Genomic DNA, 13,675 nt, shown 5'->3' on the forward strand with positions numbered 1-13,675 from the left:
TGGTTGGTTTGAAACAACTGCAAGCTCAGCTAGAGGTGTTATTTGTGAAATGCTCCAGCAGAAACTCAGTTCACATCAACAATAAATTAAAAAACTTTTGTTTTGTGAAGAGAACCAAATGACAGGGATCTGAAGATGAACTTGCCATTCAAAAGACCACTTTCTTTATCCATTTCTGCTCAAGGAGGTTTGTTGCTGCTAGCTGCATTTAGCGGTTAGCCCCAGGATAGCAGGTTATCAACAGAAAGTTATGAACAACAGGATGGGGATTTTCTCATGGCAGTCTATTCAACAGAACTTAACGTTGACCATACAATGGCAGGTCTCCAAGGCACTACATTGACCAGTCATACATGAGCAGTAAAAAAAATCAGCATAACCTATATTATTAATGCATTAACTTTGATAGCCCTCGTACATATGTATTTATTAAATTATAAATATCTAAATATATTTTTGTGTACATTCATGGTAAAAGTTGAATTCCGGGGAGCAGAGGGAACATTGGCCCGATGGACATTTAATTCAACACTTTCTCCAAATATTTGGTTGGTCTTCATAAAGGTGACAGGTGAGAGGTGCCTCTTCAGAGGTTCATTTCAGAAAAGAAAACTGTTCTTTCTTGAAATTTTCCCAAATGATGTTCTCTACATGAAGTTTGAGCTAAAGGAAACCACATCATGATATGACATATTTAAACTGTCTGGGTTATTTTACAAGAATTATGTCCAAAATCTATTTTATGAGCAACAAAAATGTTGCTATTTCAAATGTGACACCTGCTGCCTCTTGAATTTGCTTTTATAAACAACCTAGGCCCCAAATAAGTCAATATGAGCTTTAGTGGATAAGTACCGCATCTGAGAGGCCTACACTCAGCCCTAGTCAACCATAAATGCTACACAGAGAAGTGATTAAAATAAGCAAAGATAGCTAAACCCAGGCTCTTATTTAGCTTTCTGTTGATTCATCCTGTTACCACTGTAGCACCTTCAGTGATGTTTATGTCACAGCATACCGAAGCATACACACACAGACACAAAGAAAGCTGACAGCTCAGCCAGTGCACTTGCTCTTTTGCTCTGTCAGGTATTCATTTCAGCTGTGACAGCCTGCGCTTACCCTGCAGACACACTGGCTAAATAGATAGGGACTGTTTGTGCGTGTTTGGCAGTATTTGACCATGCCATGTGGTTCTAAAATGTCATCATTCTCTGTTCTAAGTACAACTCACTGTCCAAATTGCTGTTCCCTAGCAGTATGAGGGAAGAATAAAGCAACAACCAAAAATTGTTTCAAGACTTGCAGCAGAGCTCTGAGTGGGCTGGTTCTGTGTGTATCTGCAGGGTGTTTTCAAAACCATAATGAAATCGATTTAGATCAGAGGGAATGAGTAACTGCAGGTGAATCTCAATTACCAACCTGGAAAATATTCCAGCAAATTCAATCATCAGCGCACAGTTTGATTGGTGTGCAGTGAATGTCACTCATGGATTTTCCCCTTTCATGGGCTCATCATAGTCTCCTTTGTACCAGAAACTTGTCACTCAAATAACTTGACTTTGTTGAAAAAAGCCATGCAAGTCTGTTGAAGTTATAAACCCCCATTTTTGATTTGAGTCATTTTTCAGTAATAATTTCTCACTAAACTATGGGGTGTCATTTGTAAAGTTGTGCACAGTGAAAATAACAGCAACAAGTATCCACATGTAGTTTCAAAACATCATAAAAACGTAGTGTGAATTTTTAAAAGTCACCACTGTATCACATTTAGAGGAATATTTGTGATCTTCTTCACATTTAATTTGGTCGTGAAAAATATGTTTAAGTTATAATTACTGTTACATCCAAATGCTAAATCTAAATGTTGAATTTTAAATCTAAATGTTAAATATTATTTTAAAAGTTAAATGTTAAATATTAATCTAAAAGTTAAATGTTAAATACAAATGTTGATTGTTAAATCTCAATATTAAATGTTAAAGCTAAATGTTAAATGTTGCTCTGCGATTATAATTATTTAGCTAATATGCAATCACACTGCCTCCCAGCAGAAATTCCAAAATAAAAGCTTCATAAAGTGATACAGACTTAGCTTGTCTGCACCATAGACTGGGTCAGTTCTGTCTCTGAGCGTTGTGAAATCTCTTTATGGTCTCCAAAACTGCCTTTCTAACATTTTTTCAGCAGGCAGTCTGGCTAGTAACCCATAGGGGTCAGTACTGACAGACCATAGTTGGGATATCAGTATAGAGAAGTTGGAATGGAAGTAAAAAGCAAAAATTAGGGATCAGAATGAGATCATTTTAAGATTATGGAGGCCCAAGACAAAAAAAAAAGAGGTACAACTACAGAACAGCTCATTATGTTTTCTACTTTATACTGAAAATTGTAGTTTTACCCATACTCCCTCACTGATTGCATCTCTGAAATAAAAACCTGGTTCACCCTAAATTTCCTTACATTAAACAGTAATAAAACCGAGGTTCTCCTCATTGGCACCAAATCCACTCTATCCAAATCCAACAGGTTCTCCCCCACCATTGATAACTCCTCCGTCTCACCCTCCCCCCAGGTTAAGAGTCTGGGTGTCATCCTTGACAGCACATTATCCTTTCAATCACACATCAATAACATCACCAGGACTGCCTACTTCCATCTTCGTAACATCAATCGTCTCCGCCCCTCCCTCACCCCCCACACTGCCGCCATCCTTGTCCACAGCCTTGTCACTTCCCGTCTGGACTACTGCAACTCTCTCCTCTTCGGCCTCCCTCACAAATCCCTCCATAAACTCCAACTGGTCCAGAATTCAGCTGCCCGTATCATTACCCGAACCCCCTCCATCCACCACATCACTCCTGTCCTCCAACAGCTCCACTGGCTCCCTGTTCAGTTCCGTATTCAATTCAAAGTCCTTCTGTTGACATTCAAGACCCCCATATCTGTCCGACCTCCTCCATGTTCCCACTCCCTCCCGCTCCCTCAGATCCTCTTCCTCCATACACCTGTCTGTCCCCTCCGCCCGTCTCACCACTATGGGGAGCCGAGCATTCAGCCGCTCTGCTCCCCGTCTCTGGAACTCATTGCCACCTCAACTCAGAAACACAGATTCTTTCCCCCATTTCAAATCACAACTCAAATCACATCTGTTCAAAACCGCTTACTCCGTCTGACTCCAATTGCACTGTCACATTTTATTGTTTCTATTTTTTCTTACCCCTTGTTAGTTTATATTGTTTTCATTTCTGACTCTGATTTTGTTTCCTTTAATGTAAATTCGTGTATGTATATATTTATATCTGTGCAATGTCCTTGAGTGCAGAGAAAGGCGCCTTTAAATAAAATGTATTATTATTATTATTATTATTATAAGGTGGTTATAACATTAATACATTTAATGGATAATGAAGAAAACAGTTTCAATTAAATTAAGTGCAAAGAGGAGAGGTAAGTTTTTAATAACAGAACACATTCAAATGCAAACAGAAACGATGCAAGAAAATAGGTCTCAGCACAGAAAGACTGTGGGTTCAGTTGTGAGTGATCATCAAATTCAAATAAGACGTCAGAGTACAACTTGTGTATGTCTACATTACAGAATGGGCTTTTACCAAAAACGGAGATTACCAAAGCACCAGTGAGATCTCAAGAAAGTGGTTAGAAATGTCCTGTTTTGGACTTTGTTTTTCCCTGACAAAAAAGTGACAACTTTTGGATCAATTTCCATTTCATGTATAATTTCTTGGGTTTTTAACCCCTAAGCTATTATGTAGAAGTGAAACTTCAACACCATACGTAGAAATCTGACAAATTTAATGCTGCATTGTAGGTGAAGCTTTCTTTAGGAAACTAGAAGTGCATCTGTGAAGTGCAAGACAATGTGATACGTAAAATATGATTGTGTATTGTCCTTTAACCCATCACAATGATGAATATAGTGGTGTGGTATTTTTGCATCCTTTTTGTTAAATACTAATAACTTCCAGAACAACACCCAGAAGTCTCAAATGAATAGAAATCATCTAAGCCAAATTGTGTCATAATAAAGGTCAAAACATTAGGTCTTTAATGGTAACCAGCTAACTTATCAATAGATGTTTTTCTCTTTCTTTCTTTCATAAAGGTACAAGGTTTCTGTAAGACATTATGACATAAAGACTGAACTCCTTTAGTTTGACTTAATCTCATTTACACTATCAATGAGTCCCAATGGATGACTCAGGTGAATCACACCATTCAACTTAAATACCAAAGAGTCCTCATTACTATGTTCAAGCTTGACATCATGACAAGCACATCTGAACCTTTGGAGGGAGAAGACTTGGCGTCACGGGCTGCAAGGGTCAAGAGGAAGGAATAAGGAGAAGTTGGAATGGAAGTAAAAGGCAAAAATTAGGGATCAGAATGAGAAGAAAAGCAGGTGAAGAAAAAAGGTATGGTGGGTAAGAAGAAGAGGATTTGCACAGCTCTTCAGTGACAGGAACAAGCTAATGAAAACACACTTGATCAGAGTCTCTGGTTTACCTTAATCCATTGCCTCTAATTCAAGTAGACATCACAGTTCAGAATTTAAAGAGCACAATCTGATCCCTGGAGAACATTTTAGTCCAGCTCTCAGAAACTTGTAAAGGATCCAGCTCCAAACCCAGAAAAGGATTCCAGTTCCATGTCTAACCATGTTTCTCTTGGCAGGACAACGGTGAGAAGTCTCAGAACTCAGGGAGTGTGTTTGTGTGCTGGTTAGTCTGCTGGTGGGGCTGGGGATACTGAGCAAACTGGTTAGGCTGGTGCATTGGCGGCTGACTGGGAGCAGTCTGGTTTGCTTGCTGGTTCTCTGATTGGTACTGCTCCAGCTCTCTCTTCCTCCTCATTGCTGACTGCAGCTGCTGCTTGATTACTTGGATTTGCCCCTCAAGTTCAGACAGCTCCTGAACCAGTGGATTCCGTCCTAAACCCAAACCAGGTCCACAGTCACCCACACCCAAACCTCGACACTGTCCTGATGTAATGCCCTGCCCAGAGCCCCCCTGCCCGGGCCCTTGTCCTTGGCCCAATGCTCGACCTATCAGGTCAGAGCGACCATTTGAGTTGGTCACTATGGGTAGGTGTTTCTCCAGCAGGGGAAGAGAATGGGGATGAGGCAGGGGAGATGGGGGTGGTGGAGGAGGAAGATCCTGTGAGGTCTGATGTTCCAGGTCATTTTGCATCTCTTGAGGAAGGACCCTTCGTCGGTTGCAATTGGACTCTGCAGGATTCCAAGATGCTGACTGGTTGTTCCCCTCGTTGCACCTGTGGAGAAGATGGAAAGTGTATAATTGATTTAGAAGATGTTGATGATCTTGTTGTTATTATGTAACATCAATGACAAAGGCATTTTTGCTTACACCAAGAAGTTCAAGCATGTTGAATGACAAACTTTATAGAACCAGACATTGAACCAGAGTTAAGTACAGACCAGTTCCCCTAAATGGTTACATTAGACAATTCCAAACATGATTGTTAAGAGGCCATCATCAAGGGTCTTGGAGAAATATACCAATTCTGAAACCTTGCCAATAAATAATACTTGAAATATTTATTCTAGACTGTTTAATCAAGTATCCTAGTGTGTATCATTCTGTTTTTTCAGCTACACTAGTGGCTTGTCTCTTCAGATGGGTCAAATCATCATTAGAGATTTAATTATGAGTGGAAATCATGTATTTATTAATGATTAATACATATTAATATTAATAATGTATTTATATATCAAGACTACAAGGAGAATAGTAAAAGTGAAATGCCTTGGTGATTTGACCCGACTGAGATGTCTTTGTATCTTCAAAGGGGTGAGGAGGCCAACAGCAGGATGGGATAACCCTCCCAATGGAGCTTAGACACTGTGGGTGGTGGTAAAGGAGAGATGTGGAATGTGCTAAAGGGTGGTAATGAATAGCTAACCCTAGGCACTGGTGAATTTATCTCTCTTGGTGAGGAGCGATCTTATGCCCCAAGTGAGGGAGTTTAAGTATCTTGGGGTCTTGTTTGCAAGAGGGGGTAAAATGGAGCGTGAGATCGACAGGCGGATTGGTGCTGTATCAGCGGTTATGCAGGCGTTGCACCACACAACGGTGAATGGTGAAGAGGGAGCTGAGCTGGAAGGCAAGGCTTTCTATCAATTAGTCGGTCTACGTTCCAACCCTCACCGATGGTCATGAGCTGTGGGTCTTGACAAAAAGAATGAGATCGCTGATTCATGTGGCTGAAAGGATCTTCCTCCAAAGGGTGGCTGGGCTCAGCCTTAGAGGTAGGAGCTCAGACATCCAGAGGAAGCACAAAGTCGAGTTGCTGCTCCTTCGAATCGAAAGGAGTCAGCTGAGGTGGACGCCTCCCTTTACGGGGTGTTCTGGGCACATCCAACTGGGAGAAGGCCCGGGGTAGACCAAGAACTCATTGGAGGGATTATATATCCCACCTGGCCTGGGATCGCCTCAGGATGCCCCAGGAGGAGCTGCAAAGTGAAAGGGATGTCTGAATCGATCTGCTTGGACTGTTGCCTCTGTGAACTGACCCCAGATAAGCGAAAGTTAATGGATGGATGGATTGAACCTAGGCTCTGAAAAGAAGTACAGGTAACTGTGCTAGAGAAAGGTTGCATGGATTCATGCTGAAATAGCAACTGATAAAGCAGACATGGCCTGAGCTGTTTTTCTTTGTCAAACAATCACACACACAAACACCTAGCTGTTTTTTCTTTGTAAGCTCTTCAAGTAATACATCTTGCAGGTGGACCAGTCAGTGGTTAATTGATGCCTAAACAATGTTTGTAAAATATGGCCATCAGGACATTGTCAGGGGGCTCTGCAGAACTACAGAATATTTTTGCATTAAATTCCAATTTGTGCCTTTTCTTGAATTGCAAGCTTTTTAACAAACTACTGTAAATTTACATATTTACCATGACTTGTTTGAGCCAGAGTATACAGCCAATAAAGCAGTGGAGTGATGTTGTGGCTACTTGAGTACAGAGTAGGTACATATACGTAGGTATAAGCACTGATTACACCAAACATTAACACTGATTGGATATCCAAACAAAATGTGTTGAACATTTTTTAAGAGTGTCATAACCAAACCTTTGTTTTAATATAATTACAAGTAAAACTGGAAGTTTTCACAGAGCTCCTTAAAAGTTGCATGATTTTAAGACAAAAGACAACATCTTGACTGTGAAGGCTCACTTGTAAATTCTAATTCAAGTACAATTAATTTCCCCTGGCACCAGCAGTGAGACGCCAATGTTGGGTATCCAACACTGAGGTCTACCTTCATATTTACGCTAATGAGCTCTAGGATAAGGCAAGAAGAGTTATGTATTTGAGGATTGTTTAAAAAAAATACCCTTTAGTTGTGTGTAAGTTTGTGTGTGTGATTGTGACTGTTTCTGCATCAAACAGGGCGCTTATGATGGAGAGCCCAGAGACATCTCAGTCTGCAGTTTTTGGCACGTGCAGGGCTGAGGTGAAGCAGGCATGTGAAGAGACAGCAGTGATGGTGTCCTTGTCTCCGGGCATCTGTAGGTTGGCCCTGTACCAAGGGCAGTATCATGAAGTAAGAAAAGGAGGGAACAAATATTTGTGTCTCCAAGCCCTCTGCACAAATAGAAAAAAAAAACTATTTCACTGTATGAAAATACTGTGATTTTTTTTTTCTTTTGAGAGGGAGCATTTCTGTGCATCTCTGTATGTGTGTAACACGTAGAAAAAGCATGTCATGGACTCAAATTCCAATATTCTCATTGTATGCAAGTCACGCAATGACAATAAATGCATTCTATTTTTCATCTCACTAATGTACTCTATAAACATCAAAAAAATTACTGAGCCACTGAGTTAAGACAGGTTTGTGTTGGTCTAGGCACAGATACCCCAGGACCAACACATCAACAGGTGCTTACATGGGCACAAGATCAGCTGCTATTTACACAACCTTGGCAATGGGTGTAAAAATGTTAAGTGCATCAGATAGAAATTTTAAACTACTTAATTAAAATCATTGGAAACTGAAAAAAAAACGAATTAATACAAATAAAGCAAAATAGTCTTTAGTGATATTAAGTCTGAAGAAGTAGGTTCATTTGGCACTTACACTTGCTCATAAATCAATAAAGCAGACAGTTCAAGCAGAACTCCTACAACATCAAATCACCTTGTACTTCTGCCCAAAGACTCTCCGATTTTGACACAAAGCCACCACAGCATGAAGCAGAAAGAAAGTGAAATCTTCCTTAAATGACTGGATATTACACAACCCTTATATCACCCTGGGTGTAAGAGAAAACACAAGAGCATGTCCTTGCTTTTATGCATCAACAAATCATGGACATGTTTTGCTGAAAGCAGAGCTTTTCCTTGTCCAGATCATTTTAAACTCAGAAAAAACTGAAGTGATTGTTATTGGCCCCAAACACCTCAGAGAGACTTTTTCTAATAATATAAATACCTTAGACCGCATTAGTCTGGCATCCAGCACCTCAGCTAGGAATCTAGGAGTCCTATTTGATCAAGATTTATCCTTCAACTCCCAAATTCAACAAATATCAAGGTCAGCCTATTTTCACTTGCGCAATATTTCTGAAATTAGACACTTCCTATCTCAGAGCGACGCAGAAAAACTAGTCCATGCATTTGTTACCTCCAGGTTAGATTACTGTAACTCCCTCTTATCAGGCTGCCCCAATAAGTCTCTAAAGACTCTTCAGCTAGTTCAAAACACTGCAGCTCGAGTATTGACTAGAACTAGGAAGAGGGAGCACATTTCTCCAGTGTTAGCTTCTCTACACTGACTCCCAATAAAATGTAGAATAGAATTTAAAATCCTTCTTTTAACCTATAAAGCCCTTAAAAATCAGGCACCCTCGTATCTTAAAGAGCTCATAGTGCCCTATTACCCCTCTAGAACTCTACGCTCCCAACATGCAGGCTTGCTAGTTGTACCTAAAATCTCTAAAAGTAGTATGGGAGGTAGAACCTTCAGTTATCAGGCCCCTCTCCTTTGGAATCATCTACCAGTCAGGGTCCGGGAGGCAGACACCCTCTCCACTTTTAAGAGTAGGCTTCAAACTTTCCTTTTTGATAAAGCTTATAGTTAGAGCTGGATCAGGCTTGGACCAGCTTTTTTGTTATGCTGCTATAGGCTTAGACTGCCGGGGGAACTGGCACACTGACACACTGGGATCCTATCTCACCCCCTTCACCTGAACCCCTTCATCACTTACTTTAACTCTGCCTGTCCCATTAAAGTTACTAACCATAGACCTTTCTGGAGTCCCTGAGCTCCCTTGTCTCGTAGGTTCCTCTGAGCTGCCGTAGACGTCCTCCTGCTGCGGACGATCTGGACTCCAGCTGATACGGACGTGCTCGACTCCAGCGGCAACAGCTTCTACTACTCGTCTCATCACTATCACCTCTCTCTCTTACTCCCCTCTATCTGTCTTTCTAGACCCAACTCAGTCGAGGCATGATGGCTGTCTAACATGAGTCTGGTTCTGCTCGAGGTTTCTGCCTGTTAAAAGAAGTTTTTCCTCACCACTGTAACTTGCTAAATACTACGATGTGCAATGCTCATGATGGATTAAGGTGGGGTCAGACTGAGTCTTACCCTGTCTTGGTGTTGGGTCTCTGTTCATAATTTGACATAGAGTGGTCTAGACCTGCTCTGTTTGTAAAAGAGTCTTGAGATAATGTTTGTTGTGATTTGGCGCTATACAAATAAAGATTGATTGATTGATTGATTGATTGATTGATTGATTGATTGATTGATAAGTGAACATGTTTTTTTATAATCAAAACATCTTTATTTTCTCTGACTGCTCTGTTTGGTCTCCCACCGAAGGAAAATGTTCCCTCTACTTTTCAGCACCTCATTGCCTTCACCACCTTACTGGCCAGGAGCTTAATCCTTTTTAAATGGAAACTTGTATCCCCCCGACTCACAATAGATGGTTGCAAGATGTCTTAAACTGTTTAAAACTAGAGAAACTAAGGTTCTCACAGAAAGGGTCTCTAACATCCTTCAACAAAAACTGGGGCCCCCTGATAAACCTTATTAGAGATAGAATCTCTGTCACTCCTGATGATGCTGGAGACACAGCGTGAGCAGAGTTGGGCGCTGTAGAGAGAATCCCCCCCCTTTTTTTTTTTTTTTTTAATTTTTTTTAATTTTATAAATATAATTTCTAATTTCTTATTTGTGTATTTATTTATTTATTTTTATCGTTGTTATTAATTTCAGTAATTATCGAACTGTGTGTATTTATACTTATGTTGGCTCTGTGTCTACTTGTACTGTTTTTTAGTATGTGTAATAGGACGGTCGTAGATGGGCTACTACCTTAGGAAGTTGGGAGGGTGAGGGTTGGTAGGGTAACGGGGATTTATTTTCTATTGCCTTATTTGTCCTTCCTATCTTATTTGGGATGTAAAATAAAAAAATAAAAAAAAAAATAAAAAAAAAACATCTTTATTTTGGTTAACATAACGTATCGTGGATTTGTTGTACTCTTCTAGTTGAATCGTATTTATTTGCTGTGGAATGGGGAGAGTTATCTAAACAGAGAACACATAGCAGTTTGAGATATAATTGTAATTAAAACAATGGTTAAGTTGTATTAAGAACTGAAATTAGATTGTAGAATACACTAAAAATACAAGAAACAATCCCTATATATTTTCATCTACCCATTTTTTGCACAATGTAGAGCTTGTGATAAATCTGAATCCTGTTACTGAAATAAGAAATGGATTTAGTATAAAACCATTATCAAAGTGTGATAATGTGCTATCCTTTTCCAAACTGAATTTTCTGGAGGTCTTTTGAAGGATAGCAGCTTGGCAGACACGAAGAACAAAGAACAAAAATTGCTTCCTCTCACATATGAAAACTTACTTGTTGGACCTGATCCGCTAAGTGAAAAAAAGAGATTTCATTAAAGAAGTGAGGAGAAGAGATTCCCATCATATGAACTAAAGCCTAACCAAAGAACACCTTGAGTCACAGATGCGTTGCCAGTGATAAAAGAAATGACAAGAAGCCTTTAATGAGATACTCCTGACATCAAAAAGAGACCTTAAGGATGAGATGTCAGAATGTGAGAACATAAAAGAGTTTCACCTTAAACTGAAATATGCACCTTTTGACGAGAGCACCTGTGCTTACATCACTGCTGTAATGTAACAGAGAATATTTGCAATGTTGTTAACATTATGGATCTGTTAAGCCTAAAGACAAACCATAATCACCTCCAGTGCAGCATCTCTGAAGACATAACATTTAAGTGTTTTAGATTTAACAGTGCAGATGTTCATGTAGTTGATGCTCTATCACAGCAGCTTGTTATGATGCACTGTCTAGAATGGAAAGAATTTCTAACATAACGCTTGTGCCATTAGTGAACATGGAAACATCAAGCTCACCTTTCCAGACATGCTTTTATGCTTTTAGCTGTAAATTACTCCTCTTGACCCCTTTTATGTTCTTTGCTTTGTTTTGTTTTGCCTGCATTATTTTACTTTGATTAATATATTCTTTACTTTGATATTATATATTAATATGTTTATTTTTTTTTCAGTTTTAAAAGCATTTTCTAACTGCCCTCAAAATTGCCAAGCAAATACAGATAATTGTCATATTACGTGTTGAGCATCTAGTCTTTTCATATAACTGAAATGCCCTATTCCCCTGCTGTTGTACAATTCAGCGCCTACACAACATCAAGCTGGTTATGGTTTATGACTTCTCTATTCTAATTGCCTGAAAGAGCATATTTATTGAACATATTTATAATGTAGCATTTTGATATTGTAGCTAATACTTAGACAATACCTACAAATAGAACAATAAATGATTCTCCTCTATCCCCCCTTCCAACCCCAACTCTGTCGAGGCAGATGTGTGTCTAACATGAGTCTGGTTCTGCTCCAGGTTTCTGCCTGTTAAAAGGAACTTTGTCCTTGCCACTGTAATGAGCTAAATACTGTGAGGTGCGATGCTCATGGTGGATTAAGATGAGATAAGATAGAGTCCTGTCAGTAAGAGGGGACTGGATCGTATCCTGTCTTGATGTTGGGTCTTTGTTAATAATTTAACATAGAGTATGGTCTAGTCCTGCAATGTTTGTAAAAGCATCTTGTGTTTGTTGTAATTTGGAACCACACAAATAAAGATTGATTAATTGAAAGACAAAAAATGGTAGCCTTGATCTTCAACAAACTGATAGAAATTGAGGATAAACCATAGACTGTATAAAATATGGACGTAGTATCCGTGACGTCACCCATCTGTTTCTGAAGAGCTGGTTTGAGACCAATCGGCTGCGGCAGCCATATTGCTTCTGTTGAGCCAGTGTGACGTAAAGAGGCGGGCTTTGAGCCTTCTAGCCAACAGCTGCAGTGTTCCCACAGGCAGCTGTGCCTCTCATTGGAAGACTGGTAATCTCAATATCTTCGAAATTGCCGAATTAGAAAAAAATTCACCCCCCTCACAGTGAGAGGACATCGAGAAATGAGCTATTCAGACTACACTCATCTTTTGTACCAGGCTGTAAACATGTTTATTAATGCAGCAAAGATCGTCTTTTCCCCATTCATGTGTATGTGACTTCCAGTACTTCCAGACTCAAGCGGATCCTCCATGAACTGCAGCTTTTAACACTTCCTCATTGACTCATATTTTTAGACCGGAGGTTGCCGCTTGGGATAAACAGATCTTGAACACACCCTTTAGCTCCTTGGCAGGCATACAGTTGTGCTCATAAGTTTACATACCCTGGCAGAACTTGAGATTTTTTGGCCATTTTTCAGAGAATATGAATGATAAGAGAGAAACTTTTCTTTCTCTAATGGTCAGTGGTTGGGTGAAGCCATTTATTGTCAAACAACTGTGTTTACAACAGAAACTACCCAAATGACCCTGATCAGAAGTTTACATAGTCAAGTCAAGTCAAGTCAACTTTATTTATATAGCACATTTAAAAACAACCAGTGTTGGCCAAAGTGCTTTACAAGGTAAAAAGTAAAAATTACATGAAGACAACAATAAACAACAACATAACAGGATATTAATGTCCTCTTCACGAGGAGAAGGCCAAAGAGAAGAGATGGGTCTTCAACAAAGATTTAAAACATTCAACAGTTGGGGCCGATCTTAATTGGAGTGGCAAGCCATTCCAGAGCTTGGGGGCCGCCGCTGCTGCAAAGGCTCGGTCTCCCCAGGTTTTAAGGCGACTTTTAGGCACATCCAGGAGCAGCTGGTTTGTTGACCTCAGTGCTCGGGTTGGGTTGTGAGCATGGAGAAGATCAGCCAAGTAGGATGGTGCCAATTCATTTAGGGCCTTGTATGTTAAAAGTGCAACTTTAAAATCAATCCTGTGACGGACTGGGAGCCAGTGGAGAGCACGCAGCACAGGTGTGATGTGCTCCCTCTTTTTCCTGCCAGTCAGGAGGCGAGCTGCCGCATTCTGTACAAGCTGCAGGCGCTGAATAGACGCCATGTCTAAGCCGACATACAGAGAATTACAATAATCAAGCCTAGCCGTAATAAAGGCATGTACAACTCTCTCTAGATCCTTAGGAGGGAGATATGCCTTCACCTTCGCTATGAGTCTCAGCTGGAAGAAGCTGGACTGAACCACAGA

The 13,675-nt window shown here is 40.1% G+C and overlaps 1 protein-coding gene across 1 annotated transcript in view; it reads right to left on the minus strand.

Annotated features, from left to right (window-relative positions):
- Positions 1–3,426: 3,426 nt before the first annotated feature.
- grin3a (glutamate receptor, ionotropic, N-methyl-D-aspartate 3A) overlaps positions 3,427–13,675 on the minus strand; it is an 87,850-nt gene continuing 77,601 nt past the window's right edge. Inside the window, exon 10 of the mRNA XM_034709005.1 lies at positions 3,427–5,292. Coding sequence (XP_034564896.1) covers positions 4,713–5,292 — 580 coding nt within the window. The 3' untranslated portion in view covers positions 3,427–4,712. The remainder of the gene's footprint in view (positions 5,293–13,675) is intronic.

The sequence above is a fragment of the Notolabrus celidotus genome, chromosome 19 (genome assembly GCF_009762535.1).
Source record: "Notolabrus celidotus isolate fNotCel1 chromosome 19, fNotCel1.pri, whole genome shotgun sequence".
Taxonomy (NCBI): Eukaryota; Metazoa; Chordata; class Actinopteri; order Labriformes; family Labridae; genus Notolabrus; species Notolabrus celidotus.